The 18,562-nt window shown below is 46.6% G+C and overlaps 2 protein-coding genes across 4 annotated transcripts in view; one reads left to right on the top strand and one right to left on the bottom strand.

The window, feature by feature from the left end:
• LOC116360129 (wolframin-like) overlaps nucleotides 1-5,137 on the bottom strand; it is a 39,171-nt gene extending 34,034 nt beyond the window's left edge. The window contains 1 exon segment of the mRNA XM_031814802.1: nucleotides 5,026-5,137. Coding sequence (XP_031670662.1) covers nucleotides 5,026-5,029 — 4 coding nt within the window. The 5' untranslated portion in view covers nucleotides 5,030-5,137.
• Nucleotides 5,138-15,422: 10,285 nt separating this feature from the next.
• LOC116360128 (dihydropyrimidinase-related protein 1) overlaps nucleotides 15,423-18,562 on the top strand; it is a 16,229-nt gene continuing 13,089 nt past the window's right edge. For 2 of the 3 annotated variants that reach the window (XM_031814798.1, XM_031814800.1), the window contains exon 1: nucleotides 15,423-16,030. In XM_031814798.1, the coding sequence (XP_031670658.1) occupies nucleotides 15,653-16,030 (378 nt within the window). In that variant the 5' untranslated portion in view covers nucleotides 15,423-15,652. Of the gene's footprint in view, nucleotides 16,031-16,187; nucleotides 16,456-18,562 lie in introns of those variants that run through there. The other variant, XM_031814801.1, reaches the window with a different exon arrangement.

Here is an 18,562-nt window from a genome sequence, read left to right as displayed (position 1 = left end):
ACAGATGGTGTTGTAGTCATTACAGGACATAGACAGATGGTGTTGTAGTCATTACAGGACATAGACAGATGGTGTTGTAGTCATTACAGGACATAGACAGATGGTGTTGTAGTCATTACAGGACATGGACAGATGGTGTTGTAGTCATTACAGGACATAGACAGATGGTGTTGTAGTCATTACAGGATATGGACAGATGGTGTTGTAGTCATTACAGGACATAGACAGATGGTGTTGTAGTCATTACAGGACAGATGGTGTTGTAGTCATTACAGGACATGGACAGATGGTGTTGTAGTCATTACAGGATATGGAAAGGAAAGTAAAGTTCAAAATCTTCCTGCTGTGCTACAGATGCCTTATCTTAATTTGATCATCCTGTTGTTTCAGGAATTTTCCTGCATAGCAATGCAAACATGTAGTGTTTTCTAGGTTTAAAAAGACTTCTAAAGTTTGTAATTTCCACTTAAAATTGAAGTGGGATTTTTGGCCAGGGAGCTTTCCTTAGCTCATTGAGCTCTAGCGACTCCTTGTGGCGGGCCGAGGGCCTGCAAGCTGACCTCAGTGGTCAGTCTAACGGTGTATCCACAGACACATTGGTGCGGCTGGCTTCCGGGTTAAAGCGAGCAGTGTGTTAAGAAGCAGCGTGGCTTGGCGGGTCATGTTTCGGAGGAGGCATATCTTGAACTTGAAAAATAAATATAACAAATATAAAAACACCCATTAATTATAATCCGCATAACAAATCACATCTTCCTGTTGCTGCAGGATTATTTGCCTGCTGTGTGAAACTGGCTCAAATTAAGATACGACATCTGTATCATGCATTCGTCATTCTAATGCAGCTACTCTTTTACCCTCCATGAGGTAGATCTGATATCATCACATATAGAATATGGAAATGGGATGGGAATTTTATCTCTGGAAACATCGCATACACATCATGAGAGACAACGTGATGATAACAAGTGTTGATTCTGCCTTAACAATGGCTGCCCACCGGTATGCTAGAAGACAAACCGACTGTTAGTTTCTCTAACAGCTAGCAGAAGAGTTAAAATAAACTATAGGCTACACAAGTAACATTCTAGCAGTCGGATTAGGCTACAGCTGCTGCCGCAAACAATGAATCGGCTAACTCACCTGCCAGCGCAGGACATCGGGGATTTCCTATGGCTCTCTTCCGACATTCAAGTACTCCGGTCACCAACTAACTCCCAACTCTACTAAAGACGACAGTAGACCTGCTGTACATCATTACGTCCAGCTGTTTTTAATCGACACAAGATAATTCAATGGAAACACACTGTGGCAGGCAATTGTCACATCTACTTTCTATGTAAACTTAGTAAACGTCTACAAAATAAATCATCATTAACTCATCCAGTGATTTTTTTTTTTTGTAGACAGTTACTAAGTTTGAATAGAAATTAGATAAGGCCTCTGCAGAAGTCAGGGACCAGAGCAGAGCTGTTGAGCAGAGCTGTTGTGAAGGAGGTTGTCAAGGAAGTGAGTTTGTGTTTATAAAGGACCTCCCGCCCACTCACCTACTGTCAACGAATCATGTCAATGTGTAGCTAACTGAAGCTGGATAGCTTTATTAAACCCTGAGTAGATCTAGCTGGTTAACTGAAGCTGGCTAGATTTATAAACCCCCTGAGTAGATCTAGCTGGTTAACTGAAGCTGGCTAGATTTATAAACCCCCCGATTAGATGTAGCTGGCTAACTGAAGTTGGCTAACTGAAGCTGGCTATCTTGATAAAGCCCTGAGTAGATCTAGCTGGCTAACTGAAGCTGGCTAACTGAAGCTGGCTATCTTGATAAAGCCCTGAGTAGATCTAGCTGGCTAACTGAAGCTGGCTAACTGAAGCTGACTATCTTGATAAAACCCTGAGTAGATCTAGCTGGCTAACTGAAGCTGGCTAACTGAATCTGGCTAACTAAAGCTGGCTAGCTTTATTAAACCCTGAGTAGATATAGCTAGCTAACTGAATCTGGCTAACTAAAGATGGCTAGCTTTATTAAACCCTGAGTAGATATAGCTAGCTAACTGAAGCTGGTAACTGACCCTGGCTAACTGAAGATGGCTAGCTTTATTAAACCCTTGGTAGATATAGCTAGCTAACTGAAGCTGGTAACAGAAGATGGCTAATTGAAGCTGGCTAGCTTTATTAAACCCTGAGTAGATCTAGCTGGCTAACTGAAGCTGGCTAGATTTATAAACCCCCTGATTAGATGTAGCTGGCTAACTGAAGCTGGATAATTGAAGCTGGCTAGCTTTATTAAACCCTGACTAGATCTAGCTGGCTAACTGAAGCTGGATAGCTTTATTAAACCCTGACTAGATCTAGCTGGCTAACTGAGGCTGGCTAGCTTTATTAAACCCTGACTAGATCTAGCTGGCTAACTGAAGCTGGCTAGCTTTATTAAACCCTGACTAGATCTAGCTGGCTAACTGAAGCTGGCTAGCTTGATTAAAACCTGACTAGATTTAGCTGGCTAACTGAAGCTGGCTAACTGAAGCTGGCTAGTATATCCTACCTGGGATTTTCTAACTGTTCCAGAAATAGCACACCTGATTCAACTAGTCCACTAATTACCAAACCCTTGACTAGATGGATTTTGAGCTGGTTCAGGACTACTAAAATGCATAAACTGGTGCTCGCCCCCAACAATATTAGTGGAGGGGGTGACTAACGGAGAGTCTAGAAAAGACAGAGAGAACGTCCCTTTCCCAAATGAACAGGTGAACCTGACAATGTCTTGGTCTAGTTCAGGGCTACAACTACATGGGGAAATGTCTGGGGTCCAGGAGAGGTTTGAGAACCACTGTCTTAGATATCTGATCATCTAATAAAGTCTCTTATGTCCTCTTCAAACACTGGGAACTCTGCACCAATAACAGGAAGGAAGCTAGGCCCTACATTTACCAGCCCGCACCCAGTGGACTAACCCACCCTGGGCCAGTGAGCCACCCCACCCTCCCCACCCTGGGCCAGTGGACTAACCCACCCTACCCACCCTACCCACCCTGGGCCAGTGAGCCAACCCACCCTCCCCACCCTGGGCCAGTGGACTAACCCACCCTACCCACCCTGGGCCAGTGAGCCAACCCACCCTACCCACCCTGGGCCAGTGAGCCAACCCACCCTGGGACGGTGGACTAACCCACCCTGGGCCAGTGGACTAACCCACCCTGGGCCAGAGGGCCAACCCACCCTGCCCACCCTGGGCCAGTGGACTAACCCACCCTGGGCCAGTGGACTAACCCACCCTACCCACCCTGGGCCAGTGACCCAACCCACCCTGCCCACCCTGGGCCAGTGAGCCAACCCACCCTGCCCACCCTGGGCCAGTGAGCCAACCCACCCTACCCACCCTGGGCCAGTGGACTAACCCACCCTACCCACCCTGGGCCAGTGAGCCAACCCACCCTGGGCCAGTGGACTAACCCACCCTGCCCACCCTGGGCCAGTGAGCCAACCCACCCTACCCACCCTGGGCCAGTGGACTAACCCACCCTGGGCCAGAGGGCCAACCCACCCTGGGCCAGTGGACTAACCCACCCTGGGCCAGTGGACTAACCCACCCTGGGCCAGTGGGCCAACCTACCCTACCCACCCTGGGCCAGAGAGCCAACCCACCCTACCCACCCTGGGCCAGTGGACCAACCCACCCTACCCACCCTGGGCCAGAGGGCCAACCCACCCTACCCACCCTGGGCCAGTGGACTAACCCACCCTGGGCCAGTGAGCCAACCCACCCTGGGCCAGTGGACTAACCCACCCTGCCCACCCTGGGCCAGTGAGCCAACCCACCCTACCCACCCTGGGCCAGTGGACTAACCCACCCTGGGCCAGAGGGCCAACCCACCCTACCCACCCTGGGCCAGTGGACTAACCCACCCTGGGCCAGTGGACTAACCCACCCTGGGCCAGTGGGCCAACCTACCCTACCCACCCTGGGCCAGAGAGCCAACCCACCCTACCCACCCTGGGCCAGTGGACCAACCCACCCTACCCACCCTGGGCCAGTGGACTAACCCACCCTGGGCCAGTGGGCCAACCTACCCTACCCACCCTGGGCCAGAGAGCCAACCCACCCTACCCACCCTGGGCCAGTGGACTAACCCACCCTGGGCCAGAGGGCCAACCCACCCTACCCACCCTGGGCCAGTGGACTAACCCACCCTGGGCCAGTGGACTAACCCACCCTGGGCCAGTGGGCCAACCTACCCTACCCACCCTGGGCCAGAGAGCCAACCCACCCTACCCACCCTGGGCCAGTGGACCAACCCACCCTACCCACCCTGGGCCAGTGGACTAACCCACCCTGGGCCAGTGGGCCAACCTACCCTACCCACCCTGGGCCAGAGAGCCAACCCACCCTACCCACCCTGGGCCAGTGGACCAACCCACCCTACCCACCCTGGGCCAGTGGACCAACCAACCCTACCCACCCTGGGCCAGTGGTCCAACCCACCCTACCCACCCTGGGCCAGTGGACCAACCCTTGCCTAAAATATGCCCCCCCCTCCCCCCTCCCTGTGAGAGGAGTTGCAGTGACACACAGACAGGCCCCCAAACTATCCCCAGTTTAGATTATGTTAACTTTGAGGTATTAAAAATAAACCGTTACGAAATAAATATTCTAATTGTCAAAACAGCTGCTCTACAAATCCTGGACTGACACAGAATAACATATCCTATATACAACTATTCAATGCAAAGCACTAGGCTACCGCAATGGAACACGTTCCACATAGCCTAACTAAAACAACACGTTTAGGCTACTTGGAATGTTTAATGGAATAATTTTTTGAAGTAGGCAACATGTGTTTTTAGATTGGTAGCCTACTGAAAACATACGAAAGAAAATAAAAACGCCTGTTGCGTTATTACAACCTGCCTCATTTTCTGTCAATCTGGAATAGCGCAACGCGCAACCGGTACATCTTGTCAGCTCATGCCACCTAAATTAAGCTTTATTTTATAAACAAGTAGCCCAAAGGAAAAGTGACTTACTCATGGTCCGAACGAACAGTTTTACTCAAGACATAAAATGAAGTAAGCTTCTTCTCAGGTCAAAAGTTTGGATAGAAGTCTTCGCAGCGGATCCATGTCACTCTCAACAGCCTACGTCGCGAAAGAAGAGATGACAGTCCGACAGTTGAGTCTTGACGTGCAGCCATTGACCAAGGGGCATAAAGATGACGCCCGCATGTACTCACCACAAATCAGGGCCGGTATAATGTAGGGGCTTACTGGGGCTGAAGCCCCTGGGCCCCGAAGGCCTGTGGGACTCAGCAAAAATATAAATGAAATATATACAGTATTTATTATGCATGTAGCATATATACACTACCGGTCAAAAGTTGTAACACCTACTCATTAGGGTTTTTCTTTATTTTTACATTATTTTTACTATTTTCTACAGAATACAGAATAATCTACAGAATAATAGTGAAGACATCACAACTATGAAATAACACACATGGAATCATGTAGTGACCCAAAAAAGTGTTAAACAAATCAAAATATATTTTATATTTGAGATTCTTCAAATAGCCACCCTTTGTCTTGATGACAGCTTTGCAAAATAAAATATATACAGTATATATTATGAATGTAGTATATATATATACACACACACATGTTTTTCTGCATCTGCCAACCACAGAAGGACTCAGGAGCCCACTCTCAATGAGTGTAGGCAGCCTAATCATCAGATGGGGGAGGAGACGAGGTAGAGGGCTCACATTGGTAACTGGGTGATTTACATTCTTTTTTTAAATGGCTACCACATTTCTGTACCCAACACACAGAATTATCTGTAAGGTCCCTCAGTCGAGCAGTGAATTTCAAACGAAGATTCAACCACAAACACCAGGGAGGTTTTCCAATGCCTCGCTAAGGAGTATAGTATAATGATACTGTGGATGATGTGTTAAACCCACCCAGTCGTTCTTCTGAACCGAGCTGCAGGACAGGAAGGAAACTGCTCGGGGATGTCACCATGAGGCCATTTGTCACGTAGGTATTAAGGATCGGGAGACAGGCGCAGGAATGCGTAACAGGAGTTTTTATTTCTCTACCCAAATTACATGTAAAGGGGATGAAGACCAAACAAACACATACACAAAACACAGGGTTGAAACCCAAAACAAAAGAGCGAGGAGCACCTCGAATAAACAACACAATGATTAAGACACGGGGGGACGAGACCCTTAATCAATATATACGTGGTGTAACGGCTTTCTAGGTGTGGTGAAGGAGAGTCGGACCAAACTGCAGCATGTAGATTGCGATCCATGTTTAATGAAAACAAACGTAAATACAAAACACCACAAAACAATAAATGTAATGAAAACCAAAACAGCCTATACTTGTCAACTAAATACAGCGACAGGAACAAAGACACTAAGGACAATCACCCACAACAAACTCAAAGCATATGGCTGCCTTAAATATGGTTCCCAATCAGAGACAACGATAAGCACCTGCCTCTGATTGAGAACCACTCCAGACAGCCATAGACTTTGCTAGATAACCCCACTAGCTACAATCCCAAATACATACACACCAAAACCCCAAGACAAAACACACCACAATACAAAAACTCCATGCCACACCCTGGCCTGACCCAATACATGAAGAAAAACACAAAATACTTAGACCAGGGCGTGACACGTGGCACAAAAGCCCAAAACAACATAGCACAGATACTCACACGAAACAACAGACATTGTAACAATAATCTACAGGACAATGGTGAACAAAGGGCACACCTATATAATTACTAATCAATGGGAATAGAGACCAGGTGTGAGTGATGACAGTTCCGGAAGGATCCGTGATACCATTGGTGATTTTTTAAAACAGTTACAGAGTTCAATGTCTGTGGAGAAAAGTGAGGATGACAGAGTGAAGAGAAGGACACAGATATACTAATATAAATACAAATATAGAGACTATAAACCAACCCACCCTGGGCCAGAGGGCCAACCCACCCTGGGCTAGAGGGCCAACCCACCCTGGGCCAGAGGGCCAACCCACCCTGGGCCAGAGGGCCAACCCACCCTGGGCCAGAGGGCCTACCCACCCTGGGCCAGAGGGCCAACCCACCCTGGGCTAGAGGGCCAACCCACCCTGGGCCAGAGGGCCAACCCACCCTGGGCCAGAGGGCCAACCCACCCTGGGCCAGAGGGCCAACCCACCCTGGGCCAGAGGGCCAACCCACCCTGGGCCAGAGGGCCAACCCACCCTGGGCCAGAGGGCCAACCCACCCTGGGCCAGAGGGCCAACCCACCCTGGGCCAGAGGGCCAACCCACCCTGGGATACAGATATACAAATATAGAGACTATAAACCAACCCATGCAGCCAGAGGGCCAACCCACCCTGGGCCAGAGGGCCAACCCACCCTGGGCCAGAGGGCCAACCCACCCTGGGATACAGATATACAAATATAGAGACTATAAACCAACCTATGCAGCTTGTATGATGCATCAAGACATTAAAGAAATACTGATGAAAAAAACATAGCAAAGGAATGCACTTTTTGGCATAAAAAAACAACCAGAGGGCCAACCCACCCTGGGCCAGAGGGCCAACCCACCCTGGGCCAGAGGGCCAACCCACCCTGGGATACAGATATACAAATATAGAGACTATAAACCAACCCATGCAGCTTGTATTTGTATTTGGCATAAATGTAAAGCCTTTTGTTTCATTGTAGTGACTCCATCATAACGACTTAAATGACAGAGTGAAACACAACACATCACTGAGTAACTGAGGATGAATCAACAACATTGTAGTGACTCCATCATAACGACTTAAATGACAGAGTGAAACACAACACATCACTGAGTAACTGCTTCCTTATTTTCAAGCATGGTGGTGGCTGCATCACGGTATGGGTATGCTTGTCATCAGCAAATACTGGGGAGTTTTTCAGGATAAAAAGAAACAGGTTTGAGCTTAAGCACAGGCAAAATCCTAGAGGAAAACCTGCTTCAGTTTGCTTTACACCAGACACTGGGAGAGGAATTCACAGCAACCCACCCAGCAGGACAATCACATACAACATAAGGCCAAGTGTTCCTGAGTGGCCAAGTTACCATTTTGACTTAAATAGGCTTGAAAATCTATGGCAAGACTTGAAATTTGCTGTTTAGCCATGATCCTTCAGCATCCTGACAGAACTTGAATAATTTTGAAAAGAAAATAGGCAAATATTGCACAGTTGTGGCCAAAAGTTTTGAGAATGAAAATGAATATTAATTTTCACCAAGTCTGCTGCCTCAGTTTGTATGATGGAACTTTGCATATACTCCATAACGTTATGAAGAGTAATCAGATGAATTGCAATTAATTGCAAAGTCCCTCTTTGCCATGCAAATGAACTGAATCCCGAGAAAAAAAATTCCACTGCATTTCAGCCCTGCCACAAAAGGCCCAGCTGACATTATGTCAGTGATTCTCTCGTTAACACAGGTGTGAGTGTTGACGAGGACAAGGCTGGAGATCACTCTGTCCTGCTGATTGAGTTCGAATAACAGACTGGAAGCTTCAAAAGGAGGGTGGTGCTTGGAATCATTGTTCTTCCTCTGATTACCATGGTTACCTGCAAGGAAACACATGCCGTCATCATTGCTTTGCACAGAAAGGGCTTCACAGGCAAGGATATTGCTGCCAGTAAGATTGCATCTAAATCAACCATTTATTGGATCATCAAGAACTTCAAGGAGAGCGGTTCAATTGTTGTGAAGAAGGCTTCAGGGCGCCCAAGAAAGTCCAGCAAGCGCCAGGACCGTCTCCTAAAGTTGATTCAGCTGTGGGATCGAGGCACCACCAGTACAGAGCTTGCTCAGGAATGGCAGCAGGCAGGTGTGAGTGCATCTGCACGCACAGTGAGGGGAAGACTTTTGGAGGATGGCCTGGTGTCAAGAAGGGCAGCAAAGAAGTCACTTCTCTCCAGGAAAAACATCATGGACAGACTGATATTCTGCAAAAGGTACAGGTATTGGACTGCTGAGGACTGGGGTAAAGTCATTTTCTCTGATGAATCCCCTTTTCCGATTGTTTGGGGCATCCGGAAACAAGCTTGTCCGGAGAAGACAAGGTGAGCGCTACCATCAGTCCTGTGTCATGCCAACAAGTAAAGCATACTGAGACCATTCATGTGTGGGGTTGCTTCTCAGCCAAGGGAGGAGGCTCACTCACAATTTTGCCCAAGAACACAGCCATGAATAAAGAATGGTACCAACACATCCTCCGAGAGCAACTTCTCCCAACCATCCAGGAACAGTTTGGTGACGAACAATGCCTTTTCCAGCATGATGGAACACCTTGCCATAAGGCAAAAGTGATAACTAAGTGGCTCGGGGAACAAAACATTGATATTTTGGGTCCATGGCCAGGAACCCCTCCAAACCTTAATCCCATTGAGAACTTCTGGTCAATCCTCAAGAGGCGGGTGAACAAACAAAAACCCACAAATTCTGACAAACTCCAAGCAATGATTATGCAAGAATGGGGCTGCCATCAGTCAGGATGTGGCTCAGAAGTTAATTGACAGCCTGCCAGGGCGGATTGCAGAGGCCTTGAAAAAGAAGGGTCAACACTGCAAATATTGACTCTTTGCATCAACTTCATGTAATTGTCAATAAAAGCCTTTGACACTTATGAAATGCTTGTAATTATACTTCAGTATTCCATAGTAACATCTGACACCAATATCTAAAGACACTGAAGCAGCAAACTTTGTGAAAATTACTATTTGTGTCATTCTCAAAACTTTGGCCACGACTGTACAGTTATGCAAAGCTCTTATGAGACCCAACAGCTGTAATGACTCTTAGAGACTTACCCAAGAGTCTCCCAGCTGTAATGACTCTTAGAGACTTACCCAATAAGACTCCCAGCTGTAATGACTCTTAGTGACTTACCCAATAAGACTCCCAGCTGTAATGACTCTTAGAGACTTACCCAAGAGTCTCCCAGCTGTAATGACTCTTAGAGACTTACCCAATAAGACTCCCAGCTGTAATGACTTAGAGACTTACCCAAGAAGACTCCCAGCTGTAATGACTCTTAGTGACTTACCCAATAAGACTCCCAGCTGTAATGACTTAGAGACTTACCCAAGAAGACTCCCAGCTGTAATGACTTAGAGACTTACCCAAGAAGACTCCCAGCTGTAATGACTCTTAGAGACTTACCCAAGAAGACTCCCAGCTGTAATGACTTAGAGACTTACCCAAGAAGACTCCCAGCTGTAATGACTCTTAGAGACTTACCCAAGAAGACTCCCAGCTGTAATGACTCTTAGAGACTTACCCAATAAGACTCCCAGCTGTAATGACTTAGAGACTTACCCAAGAAGACTCCCAGCTGTAATGACTCTTAGTGACTTACCCAATAAGACTCCCAGCTGTAATGACTTAGAGACTTACCCAAGAAGACTCCCAGCTGTAATGACTTAGAGACTTACCCAAGAAGACTCCCAGCTGTAATGACTCTTAGTGACTTACCCAATAAGACTCCCAGCTGTAATGACTTAGAGACTTACCCAAGAAGACTCCCAGCTGTAATGACTCTTAGTGACTTACCCAATAAGACTCCCAGCTGTAATGACTTAGAGACTTACCCAAGAAGACTCCCAGCTGTAATGACTTAGAGACTTACCCAAGAAGACTCCCAGCTGTAATGACTCTTAGTGACTTACCCAATAAGACTCCCAGCTGTAATGACTCTTAGTGACTTACCCAATAAGACTCCCAGCTGTAATGACTCTTAGTGACTTACCCAATAAGACTCCCAGCTGTAATGACTCTTAGTGACTTACCCAATAAGACTCCCAGCTGTAATGACTCTTAGTGACTTACCCAATAAGACTCCCAGCTGTAATGACTCTTAGATACTTACCCAAGAGTCTCCCAGCTGTAATGACTCTTAGAGACTTACCCAATAAGACTCCCAGCTGTAATGACTTAGAGACTTACCCAAGAAGACTCCCAGCTGTAATGACTCTTAGTGACTTACCCAATAAGACTCCCAGCTGTAATGACTTAGAGACTTACCCAAGAAGACTCCCAGCTGTAATGACTTAGAGACTTACCCAAGAAGACTCCCAGCTGTAATGACTCTTAGAGACTTACCCAAGAAGACTCCCAGCTGTAATGACTTAGAGACTTACCCAAGAAGACTCCCAGCTGTAATGACTTAGAGACTTACCCAAGAAGACTCCCAGCTGTAATGACTCTTAGTGACTTACCCAATAAGACTCCCAGCTGTAATGACTTAGAGACTTACCCAAGAAGACTCCCAGCTGTAATGACTTAGAGACTTACCCAAGAAGACTCCCAGCTGTAATGACTCTTAGTGACTTACCCAATAAGACTCCCAGCTGTAATGACTTAGAGACTTACCCAAGAAGACTCCCAGCTGTAATGACTCTTAGTGACTTACCCAATAAGACTCCCAGCTGTAATGACTTAGAGACTTACCCAAGAAGACTCCCAGCTGTAATGACTTAGAGACTTACCCAAGAAGAATCCCAGCTGTAATGACTCTTAGTGACTTACCCAATAAGACTCCCAGCTGTAATGACTTAGAGACTTACCCAAGAAGACTCCCAGCTGTAATGACTCTTAGAGACTTACCCAAGAGTCTCCCAGCTGTAATGACTCTTAGAGACTTACCCAATAAGACTCCCAGCTGTAATGACTTAGAGACTTACCCAAGAAGACTCCCAGCTGTAATGACTCTTAGTGACTTACCCAATAAGACTCCCAGCTGTAATGACTTAGAGACTTACCCAAGAAGACTCCCAGCTGTAATGACTTAGAGACTTACCCAAGAAGACTCCCAGCTGTAATGACTCTTAGTGACTTACCCAATAAGACTCCCAGCTGTAATGACTTAGAGACTTACCCAAGAAGACTCCCAGCTGTAATGACTCTTAGTGACTTACCCAATAAGACTCCCAGCTGTAATGACTTAGAGACTTACCCAAGAAGACTCCCAGCTGTAATGACTTAGAGACTTACCCAAGAAGACTCCCAGCTGTAATGACTCTTAGTGACTTACCCAATAAGACTCCCAGCTGTAATGACTTAGAGACTTACCCAAGAAGACTCCCAGCTGTAATGACTCTTAGTGACTTACCCAATAAGACTCCCAGCTGTAATGACTTAGAGACTTACCCAAGAAGACTCCCAGCTGTAATGACTTAGAGACTTACCCAAGAAGACTCCCAGCTGTAATGACTCTTAGTGACTTACCCAATAAGACTCCCAGCTGTAATGACTTAGAGACTTACCCAAGAAGACTCCCAGCTGTAATGACTTAGAGACTTACCCAAGAAGACTCCCAGCTGTAATGAATCTTAGAGACTTACCCAAGAAGACTCCCAGCTGTAATGACTTAGAGACTTACCCAAGAAGACTCCCAGCTGTAATGATGCTTAGAGACTTACCCAAGAAGACTCCCAGCTGTAATGACTCTTAGAGACTTACCCAATAAGACTCCCAGCTGTAATGACTTAGAGATTTACCCAAGAAGACTCCCAGCTGTAATGACTCTTAGAGACTTACCCAATAAGACCCCCAGCTGTAATGACTCTTAGTGACTTACCCAATAAGACTCCCAGCTGTAATGACTTAGAGACTTACCCAATAAGACTCCCAGCTGTAATGACTTAGAGACTTACCCAAGAAGACTCCCAGCTGTAATGACTCTTAGTGACTTACCCAATAAGACTCCCAGCTGTAATGACTTAGAGACTTACCCAAGAAGACTCCCAGCTGTAATGACTCTTAGAGACTTACCCAAGAAGACTCCCAGCTGTAATGGCTGCTAAAGGTGTTTCTAACATGTATTGACTCAGTGGTAAAAAAATAATTGCTATCTAGAACCTTTAATTAAGGGCTCTCCTCCTCGGTTGTCCTCCACAGGAGAACCTTTTGAATAACCCTTTTTGGTTCCAGATATAGCCATTTTTGGTTCCATTTAGAACCCTTTCTACAGAGGGTTCTACATGGAACCAAAAAGGGTTCTACCTGGAACCCAAACGGGTTCTACATGGAACCAAAAAGGGTTCTACTGTCATGCCCTGACCTTAGAGAGCCATTTTATTTCTCTATTTGGTTAGGCCAGGGTGTGACTAGGGTGGGCATTCTAGTTTATTTATTTCTATGTTTTGGCCGGGTATGGTTCTCAATCAGGGACAGATGTGTATCGTTGTCTCTGATTGGGAATCATACTTAGGCAGCCTGTTTTTCCACCGTAGTTGTGGGTAGTTGACTTTGTTAGTGGCCTGTATAGCCCTAGTAAGCGTCATGCTCGTTTTTGTTGTTTCTTGTTTTTGTTGGTGACATTCAAAATAAAAAGAATTGTACGTTCACCACGCTGCACTTTGGTCCGGTCATTTCGCTGACGACGTTCCTATGGGAACCCTTTGTCACGAGCGTCGTATGGAGTAGACCAAAGCGCAGAGTGGTTAGAATACATTCTTCTTTAATGTCGTTTCCCTGACGACGTTCGTGACGTCTCCTATGGGAACCCCTTTTGAACCCTGTTTACTAAGAGTGTATTTATCTAATCAAGGTATATTAGTATTTTATTTCATTCATCTTTCAAATTTTTAAAAAACATTTTTCTTCCTCTTTGAGGTTAGAGTATTTTGTATAGACCGTTGACAAAAATATTCCAATTAAATAAGTGTTAATCCTACTTTGTAACACAATAAAATGTGAATGAATCCCAGGGGGGTATAGACCTTCTGTAGACTGTATGTTTAGTGGACTTTTTTTCTTTGGTTTTAACTGTGAAGATTAGGAAACACACACATTCCTGTCTTGGCAGCAGCTAATTGGGATCCCTAATAAAGACACACAAATACAAATTCCTGCCTTGGCAGCAGCTAATTGGGATCCCTAATAAAGACACACAAATACTAAATCCTGCCTTGGCAGCAGCTAATTGGGATCCCTAATAAAGACACACAAATACTAAATCCTGCCTTGGCAGCAGCTAATTGGGATCCCTAATAAATACACACAAATACAAATTCCTGCCTTGGCAGCAGCTAATTGGGATCCCTAATAAAGACACACAAATACTAAATCCTGTCTTGGCAGCAGCTAATTGGGATCCCTAATAAAGACACACAAATACAAATTCCTGTCTTGGCAGCAGCTAATTGGGTTCCCTAATAAAGACACACAAATACTAAATCCTGTCTTGGCAGCAGCTAATTGGGATCCCTAATAAAGACACACAAATACTAAATCCTGTCTTGGCAGCAGCTAATTGGGATCCCTAATAAAGACACACAAATACTAAATCCTGTCTTGGCAGCAGCTAATTGGGATCCCTAATAAAGACACACAAATACTAAATCCTGTCTTGGCAGCAGCTAATTGGGATCCCTAATAAATACACACAAATACAAATTCCTGCCTTGGCAGCAGCTAATTGGGATCCCTAATAAAGACACACAAATACAAATTCCTGTCTTGGCAGCAGCTAATTGGGATCCCTAATAAAGACACACAAATACTAAATCCTGTCTTGGCAGCAGCTAATTGGGATCCCTAATAAAGACACACAAATACTAAATCCTGTCTTGGCAGCAGCTAATTGGGATCCCTAATAAACACACATGAACCTGTAAATAGAATACATTAAATGTAAACACACACACACACACAGCAGACAAACAACAGGCACAAGACAGAGGGTTTAGAAATCTGTTTCGTCCATTCCAGATGTGGGTCACTAGTTAATCCCTGGATGTTTGATGTCAGCCTATCAACAACCATTCTATTAGAGAGAGGGGTGAGAGGGGGAAAGGAGGGGGAGATTCAGGGAGAAAGAGAGACTGAGAGAGTTTGATAGAGGGAGGGGAGAAAGGGGGGTAAAGAGAGTGGAAGAGAGAGGGGGAGAAAGGGGGGTAAAGAGAGTGGAAGAGAGAGGGGGAGAAAGGGGGGTAAAGAGAGTGGAAGAGAGAGGGGGAGAAAGGGGGGTAAAGAGAGTGGAAGAGAGAGGGGGAGAAAGGGGGGTAAAGAGAGTGGAAGAGAGAGGGGGAGAAAGGGGGGTAAAGAGAGTGGAAGAGAGAGGGGGAGAAAGGGGGGTAAAGAGAGTGGAAGAGAGAGGGGGAGAAAGGGGGGTAAAAGAGTGGAAGAGAGAGGGGGAGAAAGGGGGGTAAAGAGAGTGGAAGAGAGAGGGGTGAGAGTGGAAGAGAGAGGGGTGAGAGGGGGGAAGGAGGGGGACATTCAGGGAGAAAGAGAGTGGAAGAGAGGGAGAAAGAGAGAGGGAGAGAGGAGAGAAGGAGGTGGGGTTGTCTGCAGAACTCATTCTCTCTACATCTCTTTCTCCCCCCTCTTTCTCCCCCCCCCCCTCTCTCTCTAACCCCCTGGCTCCGATAGAAACTAGAGCACTACATCATCATCATCATAATCGTCCTCTCCTCGAGACACGCATCAAAGTTCACGTCGCACCGAAAACACAGGTGCCTTGCAGCGCGAGACCGTCGATAACGGAGTAAAAAGACGGTCCCATTTAACCGATCTAATCTCAAACCTTTTTACATCAGCAGTTGTTGTTATTAATGTGAGTAGAAAGGCTACAGATACGGTCGTTATCATGTCTGACTGCAGGACGCAGTGGAACCGGGAGAACGAGCTGCCGGTCTACCTGGCAGGAACGATTACAACCGGGCCGAACCAACGGAAATCCTACGGGATGTTTTCCTCGGCGGATGGCGCCTACGACAGCAAGACTGTAGACTGTGATAACTTTGCCGCGGGAAGGAGAGGAACCAGGACTCCCAGGAGCGTCAGCCGAGACAGCCTCCTCGACCACACCGATGGCGACGTTCCTAAGACGGCAAGTGAGGCCAGTGAGGTCCGGGCTGTCGGTTCTCAGGTCAGCTCACCCGGGGAGAGAGAGGATGTGAGGCCGGGTGTGGAGATTGAGTACCCGGCAGGGAGGCAGTGTCACTCCGGTCAGAAGAATGGAAAGGTAGGTGAAAACAGAATTTTTTTTTTCGCCCATGTTTATGTTGATAAAAGTAGATCGCTTGTGGAAGATACATTTCCATCGTTTACCCTGTTCTGCAGTGCAGTGACGTCAGCTAGGCTGTTCCTAAAATAGGCTACGCAGTTATATCTCTAGGCTGCCCACATCACCTGAACCGGTGACGGCCAGGTAGGCTATTAGGCGACGTGTGGTGATGAATTGAACAGCGCCGTTTTGACAGCTATCCCAGCTTCTGTCACACACACACACCGAACATCGCGTCTGCTCTGACTGCACTGCACGGGAAGACAAAAGGAGGTCCTGCAGCGTTCCTTCCGCCTCTGAGTACACTGGCTGAGGGCAAAGAGAGAGAGAGAGCGAGCATGTCCGGTACTGACCACCAGGGGAATGGTATCCCACACCTTCCGGTAAGACTCCCACCTAGCGGGGCTGGCAGCCGGACGGGCTGGCTGGCTGTCTAGCGCGGAATAGCCATTGTTTTCGGTCAATAGGCGAACAAACGGCGCTGTCCATTTCAGCACCACATACTTGGTCTAACTTGTCGCCGCTGGAGGTTCCTTGGTAGAATATGGGCTTACAAAAATGAGCTAGTTTCTGTTTATTATATTCAGTTCTACAGAGAAAACAATGTTTGTAGCCCAGACTAAAGGCACGTTGAGGTTGTCGAGGGCGACAGGGCGGTACTGCTGCTGCTACCAAGCAGCAAATCCCTGCTCCTGATACCGTTGGCGGGGATTAAATTCTTAGTGTCGCCGGATGATAGCCAAGCAGTTTGAGTAGAAGGCCTGTGTAATGTCTGCCCTGGCCCAGTCTCTCCCATGTCAGCCAGCCAGGCTGCATAATGATACCACCCCAATCGCGGATATCATTTTTGATGATCCCCATCGGTCCGTATGCCATTTCTGCCGCGACGTGTCAAGTCAATGCGTCTGTTGTCTGCCCTGCTCTCTACCTGACATGGTTGAGTTGTTATCAGGGATTTACACTAAGTGACAATCCGACGTTGTATGTTGTGCTGCAGGTTGGAAGGAATAAGACAATTGTCTGAACTCTGGGAGAGAGAGAGAGACATAAATAGAGAGATAGAGAGACAGAGGTAGTATGAAAGTGAGAGAGAGAGAGAGCAACAGGGAAGACCGATTTGAGGTGTTCTTGTGAGAGAGAGATCTGTCTTGGGGATATTCTAGTTGGTTCATTCAGAAAACCATGCAGCTATGTAAATGGTGTAAAACATTGAATGAAGCTATTGTTAGAATACATGCACAGCTTTCAGGATTCTTGGTCATGTTTGGATATAGTGGCAGTGGTGGATAAAGTATCCAATTGTCATACCTGTCATACTTGAGTCACTCAGTAAAATGCTACTTGAGTAAACATCTAATAGCATTTGGTTTTAAATTATAACTATACTTAAGTAGAAAAAGTAAAAGTATAAATCATTTCAAATTCCTTATATTAAGCCAACCAGACGGCACCATTTTATTTGACATGTTCAATTTAAAGATAGTAAAGGATGAACTCAGACATCATCATTTACAAACTAAGAATTTTTGTTTAGTGAGTCCTCCAGATCAGAGGCAGTAGGGAGGACCAGGCCTAGCCTGGGTTGTGCAATTTTTTTGTTGTTGCAAGCAGAGAGAGACAGAGCTCCAAACAGTCGTATCTCCATGGTAACACTTCAGCCAGTAGACGTTAGGCTACAGCATCGGGGAAGACAGACGGCTAGGTTGCCATGGAAACGTAACATCTTTCTCTCTGGGTAGGGCTCTATCTGTAGCTGTGTATCCTTGGTGACGGGAGATAGCAGAAGATCAGGACGTCCTTTTCAACAGAAAACACATCCTTCCTAGTAGCATCTGTTCTTGTAGTTGTTGTTTCAATAAGTTATTATCAAATATCTCCTAATATCATGACTGAAAACAGTCTAACTCTGTCTCTTTCTCTCTCTCTCTCTCTCCATCTCTCTTCTCTTCCTCTCTCTCCTATCTTCCCCTCTGTCTCGCTCTCTCCTCTCTCCTCTCTTCCTCTCTCTCTCTCTCTCTCTCTCTCTCTCCATCTCTCTTCTCTTCCTCTCTCTCTCCTATCTTCCCCTCTGTCTCGCTCTCTCCTCTCTCCTCTCTTCCTCTCTCTCTCTCTCTCTCCATCTCTCTTCTCTTCCTCTCTCTCCTATCTTCCCCTCTGTCTCTCTCTCTCCTCTCTTCCTCTCTCTCTCTTCCTCTCTCTCTCTCTCTCTCTCTCTCTCTCTCTCTCTCTCTCTCTCTCTCTCTCTCTCTCTCTCTCTCTCTCTCCATCTCTCTTCTCTTCCTCTCTCTCCTATCTTCCCCTCTGTCTCGCTCTCTCCTCTCTTCCTCTCTCTCTCTCTCTCTCTCTCCATCTCTCTTCTCTTCCTCGCTCTCCTATCTTCCCCTCTGTCTCGCTCTCTCCTCTCTTCCTCTCTCTCTCTTTCTCGTATCTCTTCCTCTCTATCTCTCTCTCCTCTCTCCCTTCCTCCCCCACCCCCCTCCCCCCTCTCCA

The sequence above is a fragment of the Oncorhynchus kisutch genome, unplaced genomic scaffold, assembly GCF_002021735.2.
Source record: "Oncorhynchus kisutch isolate 150728-3 unplaced genomic scaffold, Okis_V2 Okis07a-Okis12b_hom, whole genome shotgun sequence".
Classification (NCBI taxonomy): domain Eukaryota; kingdom Metazoa; phylum Chordata; class Actinopteri; order Salmoniformes; family Salmonidae; genus Oncorhynchus; species Oncorhynchus kisutch.
This window is presented reverse-complemented; position numbering and strand designations above follow the sequence as displayed.